The 14,415-nt window shown below is 34.6% G+C and overlaps 1 protein-coding gene across 3 annotated transcripts in view; it reads left to right on the plus strand.

The window, feature by feature from the left end:
• The window catches only part of LOC138691246 (ras GTPase-activating-like protein IQGAP1), a 207,117-nt gene extending 193,958 nt beyond the window's left edge, over positions 1–13,159 (plus strand). For 2 of the 3 annotated variants that reach the window (XM_069813068.1, XM_069813069.1), the window contains 2 exons: positions 2,436–2,676; positions 7,741–13,159. In XM_069813068.1, coding sequence (XP_069669169.1) covers positions 2,436–2,676; positions 7,741–7,857 — 358 coding nt within the window. In that variant the 3' untranslated portion in view covers positions 7,858–13,159. The remainder of the gene's footprint in view (positions 1–2,435; positions 2,677–7,740) is intronic. The other variant, XM_069813067.1, reaches the window with a different exon arrangement.
• Positions 13,160–14,415: the final 1,256 nt, after the last annotated feature.

The following is a 14,415-nucleotide window of genomic DNA, read 5'->3' on the forward strand; positions in this document are numbered from 1 at the left end:
AGCGAAGTGAAGAAGTTGGCTACAAACAGGATCTGATGGAGGCACTTTGTGTATGCCCTATGCTCCTCATGAGGAGATACAGGAGTTTGATTGATTGATTGATTGATTGATTGATTGATTGATTGTTTCAATAAACCTATGCAGGAGTCTATCTCTCTGTGCCTGTGTTTGCTTTTCTCTGTCCTATCCTATCCAATCCAGTCTAGCTGTCTGTCTGTCTGTCTGTCTGTCTGCCTGTCTATCTATCTATCTGTCTGTCTGTCTGTCTGTCTGTCAGCTCATTCGGGTTGATTACCTGGTTGAATTTATACCGAGGTTTCCCCAACTGTAAGACAAATGTCAGGTAACCTAAGGCGAATCCTCAGCCTTACCTTATCTCGACAAGAAAGTGTTTAACTCTTGACTTGTTCCACATCTTAGAGCTTCAATGCTATGAAATGCAATAAATGAAATGAAAAAATTAAAAAAAAAAGTCCCTCTGTCTTTCTCTATCTGGCTCTCTCTTTCTGTCTGTGTCTAATGTTATCTATTCTATCCAGTCTGGCTATCATGTCGACACTTCCCATGAATTATGGCATTTCTATTGGTCATATTGGCACCAGCATTGTGGATGACTGCTGATACACGTGATATGATTATGGACAGAAATGCTGCTTACAAAACATTTAAACATGACAAGACAGAAATATCCTATAATTACTATAAACACTTACATAACAGAACCACACAAACCACTAGAAATGCATAACTTAGACATTTTCATAACAGAGACCTGACTATTCTAAACTGTGGAGAAACTTAAAGGACAGTAGGTTTGGGAAATTCCAGGACTCAGACAGTGTGCCAGTTTCTCTGACTATCTAAATGACCATTTCACAACAATGCAGTCAATAATTTTGAATATGAATGACAAACAGTTCACGAATTACAAAGGATTCCAATTCCGAGCAGAGACATTTTTTTCTTTACTGAAACTGAAGTAAGCACGGCAATAAAGTGTATTACCTTTAAAGCTGAAGATGTAGATAATATTAGTATATTATTGAACATAATACTGCCAACACTAACACATATATTCAATGCCTCTCTCATAATCTCTACCTACACAAGCTTCTTATGACTACAACACTACTAAAAGTCAATGAGGATATACGTGAAGTCAAGGATGAACGTAAATTAACATTACTGACATTACTTGACTTCAGTAAGCCATTTGATACAGCAAACACACTTTCTACTATGTAAATCTTGACTTTTGAATCTTTCTGTAACTTCCGTTATTTGGTTTCAATCCTGCTTTCACGAACATCAGCCATGTTTAATTGCAAGCAATTGTTCTTCGAAATGGCATCTTGTAAATCTGGAATTCCCCAAGGATCGGTGCTCGGACCTTCACTCTACATGATTTATATTAATGACGTGACTAAAATGATAAAGCACTGCAGATATCATATGTTTTCATCCTGACGAGACTAGTGACCCAGTAAAAAAATAAACAAAGACTTGATTCCGATTTCGTTGTGGGCACACAAGTTTGGATTAAGGTTAAATCCAGAGAAGTCACAAGCAATCATAATAGGACATAATCGTCTACATAGCACTCTTGATAGTAGTACTATAACACATATAAAATTAAATGAAATTATTCTTGAATACAGTAAAATCATTAAAAACCTTGGTATTTTTATGGATAGTGATCTAAATTGGAACACGTAGGTAACACACACTTGCAAGAAAATAGTTTCTCTACCTCAGTCCCTGTTTCATATGAAAGAATTTCTACCACTTAGTCTGAAAAAAGAATCTTATTCAGACGCTTCTAATGCCCCATTTCGATTATTGTGATTTCTAGCTAAGTAATGTAAGTTTAATCTTAGCTGAGATACTATGTGTTTATAATGTGTGCATACGAGTCAACTCCAATACTCGTAAATTTGAATATTCTATTGAATATATTACCTTACTTCCAATTACTTTCATGGGTGAGTCTAATGGAACAGAGAACAATACATTCTTTGTCTCTTCTATTTAGAATCATGCATACTTCTACTCTGAATTATGGTATTGTCCTTTCAATTTCTTACAACCCTCCGAAACCAATATCAAGCACTTCTTTCTGTCCCTCATCACAGAACTTCTTCATACTCATCCTCCTACACTGTAGAAATATCTCGCCTCTGGAATTCGTTACCTAATGATGTCAGAATTGCCGAACATCACAATGCAAAATTAAATTGGAAAATTTTGTCTTATTCCATAGTTTTTAAGTGTTGCTGGATATGTTGATTTCTTTTTTTACTCTAAATTTAAAATTGTAAGTTTTTTGTTTATGTTCAGTAATTAACTAGGATATAATTATGATACTTAATCACAATTAAATTTTGTGTGGTTGTAACCTGTATATATTTTCGTTTGATTTTATTTTGTTTATACAGGAGCGTCCATATTCTCAAACCATCAGCCAAGCATCCAGAGAAGCTGAAATCAAAATTAACATTGCGTTATAGTGCAGCAAAACTACATGAGAAAGGTATTCTGCTGGAGATTGACAGCCTCCCAACGAGTCAATTTAGAAATGTGCAGTTTGAAATTGCACCCACTGATCATAATGGTGTGTTCACAATCTGCGGAAAATTCATGGGAGTTGAACTGGAAAAAGTTGAAATCGATATTCAGGTAAGTAATTGTGGTGAAAGAGATCGCATTTTTAATAATCATCATCGACATCATCATCCATTAAGCATTATATATTTCTGCATATAATGCCTACAATTGATTCATCCAGTGCCTTTTAAGCCATCCTATACTTAATTGCCGACAAGTCTATAATTAAACTTCCACGTGAAATTCTATTAGGTTCCATTCCATTTACAGTAAAATCTCTATAAGTCGCGCCCGCTTATTACACTATCCCGTGTAATACACTTTTTTTTTCCGGTCCCTGCACATTTCATATATAACGCCTTTATAAAATACCCCGTTTGTTGCGCTCAAGTTCCTCATAATACGCTGATTTTGTGGAATATTTTCGATGTAATTTTCAGAAATGTTGTTGTTTTCTAATGCCAGGCATTTGACAATAAAGTTATTTGACCTCTTGCACTCCAATATTTTTCAAAGATATTGTCATGGTCAGCCACTGAAGCACAGATTTTGAGGTGTTCCGAATCCATTTCTTGGTTTGAGTTGCACAATGGGCAGTTAGGTGACTGATATATTCCAATTCTATGCAGGTGTTTGGCCAAACAATCATGGCCTGTTGCCAATCTAAATGCAGCGACAGACAATTTTCGTGGTAAGTCGGGAATTAACCGTGGATTAATTTTCAAAAATGTACTGTAACAGTAATGAAACATCTTGGTCATTGAACTCACTGCTGCCATTAACCTGAAAAGTATTGGTATTCGACCCTTTACCTGCGCATTTAAACCTTCATACTTCATACCTCACCCTCTTGTTACACTCTTATTCGACTCCTTACCTGCGCGGTTAAAGCCTACATACAGTTACAATACCTCACCCTCTTGCTAACCTTCTCTCTCTCAAACAGCATTTATCACTCGGCTGTAATAAAATTCTGGAAATTTTTGCTGGGCAATTTGTTGTCCTTTAATGTATTGAAGTATCTGTGAATGTGATTACAATGAGTGTTAAACGAAAAGCGCTTTCTGTGTCGGAAAAATTGGAAATCTTACAAAACTACAATGAGAACAGTACTCTTATTCAGAAACAACTCTCTGATGCATTAGGAATCCCATCATCGACATAAAGGACAATAATAAAAAATCGAAACTCAATTACTACAGCTGCGACGTCAGGAGGATGTAATCGCAGGAAACTGAAGTGTGGTAAACATGAGGACTTGGAGTACACGCACACAGCAAACAACTATAAATGACTTTTTTTTTTTTTAAAGAATTAAGTACAGGACATATTGTAAATGTCTTTGACGTACAGTACAGTAATTACGTAATGGAGTAATACTGTATTACTTCTCATGAATCATGTATTTCAATAAAGAAAAATGCTAATAAATACTGTATATAAGTCAAAATTAGTATACCCGCCTAATATGCGGTTTACACGCGGTCCCTTGAACAGCGTCTTATCGGGGTTTTACTGTATATGGAATACCTGACTACTGTAATACGTGAAATCCCTTGTATCCAACATGAGTATGGTTAGTTTCCACCAAACAAGAAATAAATCAAACTACAAACTACAAAGAGAAAGTAAAAGTAAAATATATATTCCAAACAAAGAAAGAAAGAAATAATAGATCTTCTTAATGTATCCAGCTGTTTGCTGACAACATAAAGTCCACTGTAGTCTATTCAGAAAGAAATAAAAGAAAGTTTAAAATGAAAAAAAAAATAGAATTAATGTCTGTCTACAAATAACTGGCAATTCCAAAGAATGACACTTTTGAATACGAAAAAAAAAAAAAAGAAAATGAAAATACGAGGGAGAGTCAGTAAGTTACAAACTGAAATAGCGTCTTACATTTTTGAATGAGGTGTCTGAATCTATCACTGCTAGATGACAGTATTATTGATGTTCACATGGACAAAATAGAGAAGCATTAATTGCAAGATAGCAGCACTGTTATGCAGATGTACCATTATATCTTCAGACTTCAAATAACCTATGAAATTATTTTCCAACAAACTCAGTTATCCGATACTGGCTTTGTCCCATAATTGCTGGATATGAGGGATTCTACTTTAAATCATTTTTTCATTTAATTCAAATATATTTATATCTTCTCTGAGTGATTCGTTTTTCTAATAATTTAATTTTATGTAGCTTGCTACTCTTCAAAGAAACTTAATTTCATTTGCTTCGATTCTAATCTTGTCTCATTGTGTCATAGTCTGTGTTTCACTTCTAGGCTATATAGTAGACTTGGTACCAACATCATTTTATAAAACTTAGAATTATATCCTTAATTTATTTTTAAAAGATCCTCTGTTGAGTTAACATTATTTGTATTCATCTGGTTTTTTCTCTTTGGAGACTTGAAAGCAAGGTGAATGCCCTACCAATTGGTTGCTAGCCTCCAGACAAGCCACACCGGTTTCAAGTTCCGATGCTGGACTGAATCCCTCTTATTTTCAAGTTCTACCTACTGTGTTCCCCTTTGTTGGCCTACTGCACTGGAACTCCATCGTACATCATAGTAATTCTGATTGTAGGTTTCATAACACACTGCGGAGAAATTTTAATTACTTCACCTTTCATAAACGAAATAGAATATGTTCAAAACCAAGCTCTCAGACTCATTACTGGTGGAATCAAAACAACTCCAATAGATTCTACGAGATTCCTCACTAATATTAACAGCATCAAAATGACAATAGAAGAAAAAGCACTGATTCAATATGAAAAACTTATCAGATTACCAGGAAACAATTGGCATTCATACAGTCCTCCTTGTACATTGAAAACTCAAAAAAGTTTCATATCCATTGTTCAAGAATTAAAACAGGAAATCAATATCCCGAATTTAAAAGAAAACTTACAAATTAAACCAAACCCTTTAACTTTATTAAATATAGAATATAATTAAATTTAACAGAAGAAATAAAATCAGAAGTAAACACTTAAATACTAAAACAATTGTCTGTAGAGACAATTAATATTAAGTACCCTCCACAAAACTGGCTTCATTTATACACTGACGGATCCTTGATCTCCAGAGAACAAGGTGCAGGTGTTACGTGCTGTCTCTTCTCACTTTATAGATCTCTTGGGTATGGAACAACAAGTTTTGATGGAGAAATCATTGCAATAAGTGAAATTCTCAGGAATCTTCTATGCCACATCAATAAATTTAAGAATGCAGTTATATTGTCAGACTCCAAAGCAGTTATTCTATCAATAGTCTCTAAACACACACCTTCATCTCAAACAGCAGAAATAACTAAAATGCTCTCTCAATTAATATCACTCAATAAAAGAATTGTATTCCAATGGATACCATCACACTGTGGAATCCTGGGAAACGAGAATGCGGATGCTTTAGCAAAGAAGGGCAGCACTGCTACTTACAGACCTGTTACTAAATCTACATATTACTCTGTGAAAAGATTTATTAAATCTACATACTTAAACTTCAACAAACAAAATTTGATAACACAATCTGAAGGGAAAAAATGGAACTCTCTGCATCATAATCCACAGTTAATTCCCGATTTACCACGAAAATCGTCTGTAGCTGCATTTAGATTAGCAACAGGCCATGACTGTTTGGCCAAACACATGCATAGAATTGGAATATATCAGTCCCCTAACTGCCCATTGTGGAACTCAAACCAAGAAATGGATTCGGAACACCTCAAAATCTGTGCTTCAGTGGCTGGCTATGATAATATCTTTGAAAAATAGTGGAGTGCAAGAGGTCAAATGACTTTATTGTCAAACGCCTGGCATTAGAAAACAACAACATATAGTAGACTTGGTACCAACATCATTTTATAAGACTTAGAATTATATCCTTAATTTATTTTTAAAAGATTCTCTGTTGAGTTAACATTATTTGTATTCATCTGGCTTTTTCTCTTTGGAGACTTGAAAGCAAGGTGAATGCCCTACCAATTGGTTGCTAGCCTCCAGACAAGCCACACCGGTTTCAAGTTCCGATGCCGGACTGAATCCCTCTTATTTTCAAGTTCTACCTACTGTGTTCCCCTTTGTTGGCCTACTGCACTGGAGCTCCATCATACATCATAGTAATTCTGATTGTAGATTTTATAAATCACATTCATAGATTATGTCAGTCAATGTTTCCTTCTGCTTCACAAAGGAATTTTCATCACAAGCATTTTATTGTGTGCATGTCTTTATTTTTTTATGCTCGACCATGCCGAAATGTAGTAATTATACACCTGGTAGCAGCCCTTTAATGGACCTCATTAAAGTTCAGGTTTTCCACCAATCAGAAAGCAATATGAAAGCGTAGGTATCGATTATTCTCGGATATGCAATCGAAAGATAGCTAGCGAAACGTCACAGAGGCTGGAAATCCAATACTGTCGCAGAAGGTTATGTTCTGTTACTATAATAATTAGCGTTAATTGTAAATAATATTCAAATAAATTCAATTTGTCATCTCGTTTTTCAATGTCTAAATCAATTTCCAGGTTATATCAAGATTAATGTTCATTTTACTCTCTAGATTATGTCAAGGTCAATGACATTTGTTCCTCGGAAAAAATCAATACTTTCGCGTCTGTGCACATCTCACAATTTACGAGATATTGCACAAGGTCACTTTTGCTCTCCAGTCAGATAAGAATAATATGAATACTTATGAATAATTTCAAGTTAGAAATATGGTCGAGCATAAAAAGTCGTATGAAACTTGCCTATAATGGTAATTAAGACGCTCATATGAAAATTATGAAACTCGCTTGCGCTCGTTTCATAAACATGCTCGCATTTTAATTACTACCATTATAGGCTCGTTGCATAATGTATTATTAAGATACATTGCTCTATCATTAACCACATCTTACTCCTCGTGTTGGCTCTGTGATGAGTATATTGTAATTAAAAATATGTTGAGTATTCAGACATGTTTACTATAAGTAAACATGATTTGAATAATAAAAAATAACATATTCGAAAATCTAAAAAAATATCTTGTCACATTCTGTATTCAGGGAATGCCTTTCTTACTCTGTAATTAGAATCAAGCTTGTCTTTTTTTGTTATTTTAATTGTATTGTATTTTTTTAGGCTCTTCTCCAACTTCAGTTCGAAGGTGCAGCCATTATGGACATATTTGGAAAAGCTAAGATAAATGTGAATCTATTAATCTTTCTCCTGAACAGAAAATTCTATGGAAAGAAGTAAGCTATACATTGTGTACAGGTTAAATACAATGAATCTAAATATTTATTATCGAAAATTGTTATAAATTTTTATTTAATAATGAAGTGTGTGTATGATTAACATAAATAGATAATATATCATTTCTATGTATATAAATTGAGAAATTGCAGTGAAACATTTTTAAGATTCAATAAAATGTTCATGTAACTTCTGAGCATGGAAAACGTTTATATGTAACCTGTAGTAAGTTGCTCAAAATTGCTTGTCGTGTTAAAAAAAAATTATGAAACTTAAGAAGGCATTGAATCATTAATGTTCTACATATAAGTAATTATATATAATGATTTGAAAGTTATTCCTTTGCTATCTGAGAAACATTATTACTTTTAAAGCATTTCCCTATATTCTGTTTATATTGGATGTCACTGTTCTATGTTTATAGTTTCAGTTTTTGTTCTACTAACAAAGGACCTTTTTACCCCTCATGTCGAAACACCTGAAATTTTACACATTCATAGGTCATGCTAAATGAAATGGTGTGCAAAAAAATGAGCTTCTGATACAACATATAACATGAAAAAATCTTAATGTTAACAATGTGAGCATTGCGTTAAATAATCTAGTCTCTGGCCGGAGATACTTTGAGGCGGGTGAGCTTCCCCATTCAGCTGATTTGATTCATTGAATACAGTTCCATAAGTGTCTCTTGAAGAGCATTATTCGAAATTATAAAAATGTATTGGGTGTTTCATTTAAAATAGGAGACCTAGCATCACTTCTGGGTTAACCAGAAGCAGCAAAAAGAAAAGATAAATGTTTTGAGCAATGAGCTACAATAAAGACTGTAGAGTGGCTGTTGCACTGCCATATTTGAAATTGAAAGGGCATCCGCCATTTTTAAGGGACCAAAACAAAGTGGGCATGATGATAAATAAGGGTCGAATTGAATAGTTTGTCAGATTTTGTTTACTTATATCAGTTCAGATAAACTGGAAGAAACATGGTGATTCTTCAAAAGTGGACTTCATGTTATATGATAACTTAATCCAAATACAGGACTTATGTACTAGATTTATTCTAAGGCTAACTCTAAATTTAAAACACTTGAGCTATTCCTAGAAGGAAAGCTTAAGAATGATAATAATAACTGAATAAAATTGTTATGTATGTGCGACATGAACTCCGGCAAATATAATGAAGAAAATGTTAATATTCATAAGTTTTTGAAATGCGACCTGCAAAACCGCCTATAAAATGAACCAGTAGACCTATGATTCCAATGATTTTTTTTGTTGTTTCTGAGTCTCGACAATCTGTAAAACTATCAACCAAAAGATATAGAATGGAAGTAGACCCTTACTGTAGTGAACAGTCTTTCTTATCTGTAAGCTTCTAATTTGAGTAAGACACAACACAACACGCTTTATTTAGTTTTTTTTTTTTTTTTTTTTTTACAATATATTGTAGACTTGTATGTTCTTTCCAGTCCCTCCAGTTCAAAACACTGTCAACACTAGGGTCTATCGAAGAGTTTTGCAGAATTTTGGATGCCATTGTCGAAATATTGTTTTAAATTATTGTAATGCTATTAAGTTTTAACAAGGTTTTAAATGGAATTATAGTGGTTTTATCCATAGCTAGTTTAAGTCCATTGCTTGTCAACCATTTATTTAGTTTAGTCTTTGTCTTCAAAATACTTTTTATAAGATATAGCTCATTCTTCTTCTTTAAGCAGTAAGGACACAAGGAGCAGAAATAAAGGATATTGCACAATTTTGTTCATGTAAGAAAGCACTCAAAAACATACGAGGTTCTTTCTTTTTTTCTTTTTTCTGAACATACATAATTTAATTATATATTACATAAAAGGAAAATCACACTTTTCAACAATTACAAATATAATAATAATAATAACAATAATAATAAGTAAATCCATGGCGCTACAGCCCTGAAGGGCCCAGTCCGACCAGCTGGCTGCTGGCCCCACGCCCACATGCCGAAGCAGAGGTGGACGATCATCCAACCAGAACGGAGGTATTGTGTGGTTAGCACGATGATCTCCCCCAGTCGTTATAGCTGGTTTCCTAAACCGGATTTTCGCTACCTAGTGGTGCATCACGATGCTGGGTGGGTGCCAGTCCCATACACTGGCCGAAATTTCATGAGAAAATTTCTTCCCCCATGAGGACTCGAACCAGAGCGCATTCCGTCATGCGAGTCCTAGGCAAGATGCCTTAGACCGTGACGACACGGTGCGGGACAATAATAATAATAATAATTTACCACTGTGGAGTAACAGCATGACCGTGAAGTAAGTGGGCTTGGATTCAAATCCTGGTTGGGACAAATTACCTGGTTGAGGATTTTTCTGAGGTTTTCCTGAATTGCTGGGTAACTTTCGGGATTGGATTTCGGAATCATTTCGCCATCATTAATTGAAAATTTCATTGTCCAGTACTGTAGTCCAGGTTAAGTTCACAGTGCAGCATGCTGTATTCATACAACCAGCTCGGCCGTTTGGCAACAAAATCATTCACAGAACAGAAATGGTAAGCACAATAAGCCTTCGAGCCTCTCCTTCATCAAAGAAAAAAGAGCAATAATGATGCACTATAATATAATTAAACACGTTCTATTACCCCTTCCAGGAAAGGAGACTGGGGCTGTCCTTGCACACAGGGTGCTCGGATGGACCCATTGTACAGTACTATCTGGAATTTTTCCTTCACTCTTATAACCAAGCCCCGACATGGAACCAGCTAGCCAATGACTGAGCCTTGTTTGTCCCAGTCTGCCAATGACATCATCTCCTCCACCTCCTCCTTCAAAGAAACTGAGTTACTAGCTTACTCTCTCCTCTTACTCCATAAGGATCACACTCCCTTCACAGGAATTCTGTCATGAAATTTGGATAATACATGCTGTAGGTTTTGTTACAGATTTACGCATGCAACAAACTACTGCTAATCAACAAAACTATGCATTTATCGACTAAATTTACCTGAAATATGATAAATTCTTTGTTTTTTTCTTCTGTCTGGGCAGGTATGTATGCAAAACATATAGGGGGCATATTTTTATGTTATTTATTCGCGCTATTATGTTCGTAAGTAACACATTGAAAGCAGACAAAAACGATACACTGGAGGTCCTTTAAAAATGGCTGCCATGTTTCGCCTAGGCACCACTCAGAGCACTGAACAAGCAAGCTAGCTACTCTATAGACTATATTCTAGCTCGTTAGTTTTGAGTTTCCAATATATGGCCACCCCCACAACTACGTTTCACTAATCCTATATATAGTGCATCCTTTTATAACTTCGCAACCAACAATGTATCATGGCAGTCTATGACAAAATAATTTCTGAATGGGATTTTTTACAAACCATCTATGAAGGAACAAATAGAGAAATAAAGAATAAAGTTAGCACAGCCATGACTGCTGGACGACACATCACGTGTTTATGTCTCCTTGCCATGCTTACCTCGTCTAGCTCCTGTCTCACAGTCAGCTGGTTAGTTCATGCACGTACTATTTATTTTCTTTATTTGATATTTTCAGTACTTTCTTATCAACGTGCCATCAGTAAAAAATACGTGTTTATTTGTACTTTCAGTGCGGAATCTAACTATATATTTTTAAAATATTTTTTTCCTTGGCAAAGGCGTGTTAATGAGGAAAAATCTAAATTTCTCCATTTCCATAAAAAGTAAGAAAATCTGTTTATATGTCAATATAAACTTTAATTTCTCAGCATCAAAATAAACCATGATTTTGATCATTGGGTGATAAGGTTTCGGAGCTACAACAGTTTAAAGTTGCAAATTTTATGAAAATACGATAAATTTAAATATTTTAAATTTAAACACTACGAAGTTCTGATGCCTCAAACTTTGCACAAAGCATTTTATCATAGTTCTCTACGTACAAAAAAAGTTTTATTGTATTTAGAAATTGTAAAGTCAATTTTCTCTATATTTCGGTCGATTTGAGATGGAATAGCTCCTATGTAGAAATAAAAATAATTAAAACCTATAAATTTCGGTAAAATTTTAAACTATAATTACAATTGTTAGGCTAGATTTGTTACAAATTTAAGCAAGAATGATGTGTTTTAATTGGCGAAATCTTAAGCATGTTTCACTGTAATTCAGAATTTGGTCATGGCATTGGAATTTCATGTGCATCAGTTACGTGAATGGACTGATTCTCAGCTGAAATGTTATTTCTGTGATACTAGAAATGACGAAAATTTTATTGCTAATGTTGACCAAAACTGCCTCAAAAATACAGTAGAACCCATTTATTAATTTCTCAGTTTCACTTTTTATGACTTACATGTTTCTTTCGAACGTGTTTTTATCATTTTACATGTAAAATCAGCTCTCTTTCTCCACACCAGAGACTCAGGTTTAAATTTCATAGTCGATAAAACAGTTGTGGGACTTATTTTTTTCCAAGGACTTTTGTATCTTTACTTCTGATGTCTTTCAGATGATGTTACAGACAACAGTGTCCTGCAGCTGTTAGCTTTCACATAAACCCACAAGAAATAATCAAGTGGGATTCAATCTTGGGAAAATGCTTATCAGGAAAAGTATCATTGTTGCAGTCACGAATCTATAAAGTGAGATTTAAGTATTATTTTTTTCCAACAATTGAATTCATTATTAAGTTTTTATAAATATTATTCAATACTTACAATTAGTCAAAATGTTACCATCAACGCTCTTCCTATATGGACTTTACAAACACTGAAGTGAATTCTCATTTTAATTGCTATAATGAATTAAAGTATCTATATTATTGTTACCGGTGGCACTATTAAAGTATATTCGGTAATTTAACAAAAGTTTGGGATTTGGAGCGAAATTTACTTATTTTGAGAGAGCAAACTCTTTTTCTTGCTGAGTCACCTTTTCATTTACGCCAGAGCTGCCACTGATGACAGTTGCCTATTATCTGACAAATAATGACAACTGTTATGTTTTATAACTCATGATAGGAGTGTTAGTCGTTCATAATCTTATATTATGTTAAATGTAAAAGTTTGAGTCATTGTTACAGAAACACTTTATTGTAATGTTTGATGCCCTAGGAAAATATGTAAATGAGGTTCCACTGTAATTCATTCTGCAGACATGTATAGTACGTAACATGCATAATATAATGTACAAGAAACTAGTTTTAGATTTTTACAATTAATATTCCTAAAATATATTCAAATAATTTTTATAGAACATTTATATTTTAATATTTGAATCACTTTTTATATATCCTATTTTGTATTCTACTTGAAATATAATATTTTTCAAAACTAAACAGTGTATTTACTTCCGAATTCTTTCTTGAAATGTTTTATTATTATTATTATTATTATTATATTACCATTATCGTCATCATCATAATCATCACCACCACCATTACCACTGTCTTCATTATTATCAAGGCACTGATTTGAGAGGAGACGTGCTCTCTGAAATTTTATTCTCAGCTCCATAGAGAAAGAGAGAGATTGTGTGCGCACACGTGTTTTAGTGTCTTGTGTGTGTCGTTTTTGTTTATTTCTGTTCTTTTCAGATCTTTTATGTGTGTCTTATGTACAGAGTTGGCTGTGTAAATTACATAATACATATGTATCAAATATGAATGAGGTCTCGCCCACCTCATTGCATATTACATGACTAGTGTGAACTAGTCAGTTTGTTTTATTACCATTAACTACGAGAAAAATTCGTACCAGCACCGGGAATCGAACCCAGGACCTCTCAGCTGTGCGCGCTGAGTGCTCTCAACCAACTGAGCCATGCCGGGACACGATCCATGACGCCGGCCGAACTCCTCTCGTAGTATTATGTTACGGCCTTACTACCTGCATTTAAGACGATACACGTCATATATATACAGGAGCGCATATTAAATGACTTTATGGCCATATTCAACAACAGTTTCAGAAAACTTAACATTATATATGTATCAAATATGAATGAGGTCTCGTCCACCTCATTGCATATTACATGACTGGTGTGAACTAGTCAGTTTGTTTTATTACCATTAAGTACGAGAAAAATTCGTACCGGCACCGGGAATCGAACCCAGGACCTCTCAGCTGTGCGCGCTGAGTGCTCTTAACCAACTGAGCCATGCCGGGACACGATCCAGTCATTTAATATGCGCTCCTGTATATATATGACGTGTATTGTCTTAAATGCAGGTAGTAAGGCCGTAACATAATACTATGAGAGGAGTTCGGCTGGCATCGTGGATCGTGTCCCGGCATGGCTCAGTTGGTTAAGAGCACTCGGTGCCAGTACGAATTTTTCTCGTACTTAATGGTTACATAATACATATTATATTACATAAACTTTACGAGATATATGGTGAACCGCATATAATGGGAGTAATTAGAAGCGCAAGGTTGAGATGGGCCGGCCATGTTGAAAGAAGTGAAGAGGGATCATTACTGAAAAAGATTTATAGGGGGAAGCCGCATGATATAAGATGTGTTGGGAGACCTAGGAAGAAATGGATTGAAGGCATTGAAGAAGATATAAAGCAGATGGATATAAGGGCATGAA

Source organism: Periplaneta americana, chromosome 16 (assembly GCF_040183065.1).
Source record: "Periplaneta americana isolate PAMFEO1 chromosome 16, P.americana_PAMFEO1_priV1, whole genome shotgun sequence".
Taxonomy (NCBI): Eukaryota; Metazoa; Arthropoda; class Insecta; order Blattodea; family Blattidae; genus Periplaneta; species Periplaneta americana.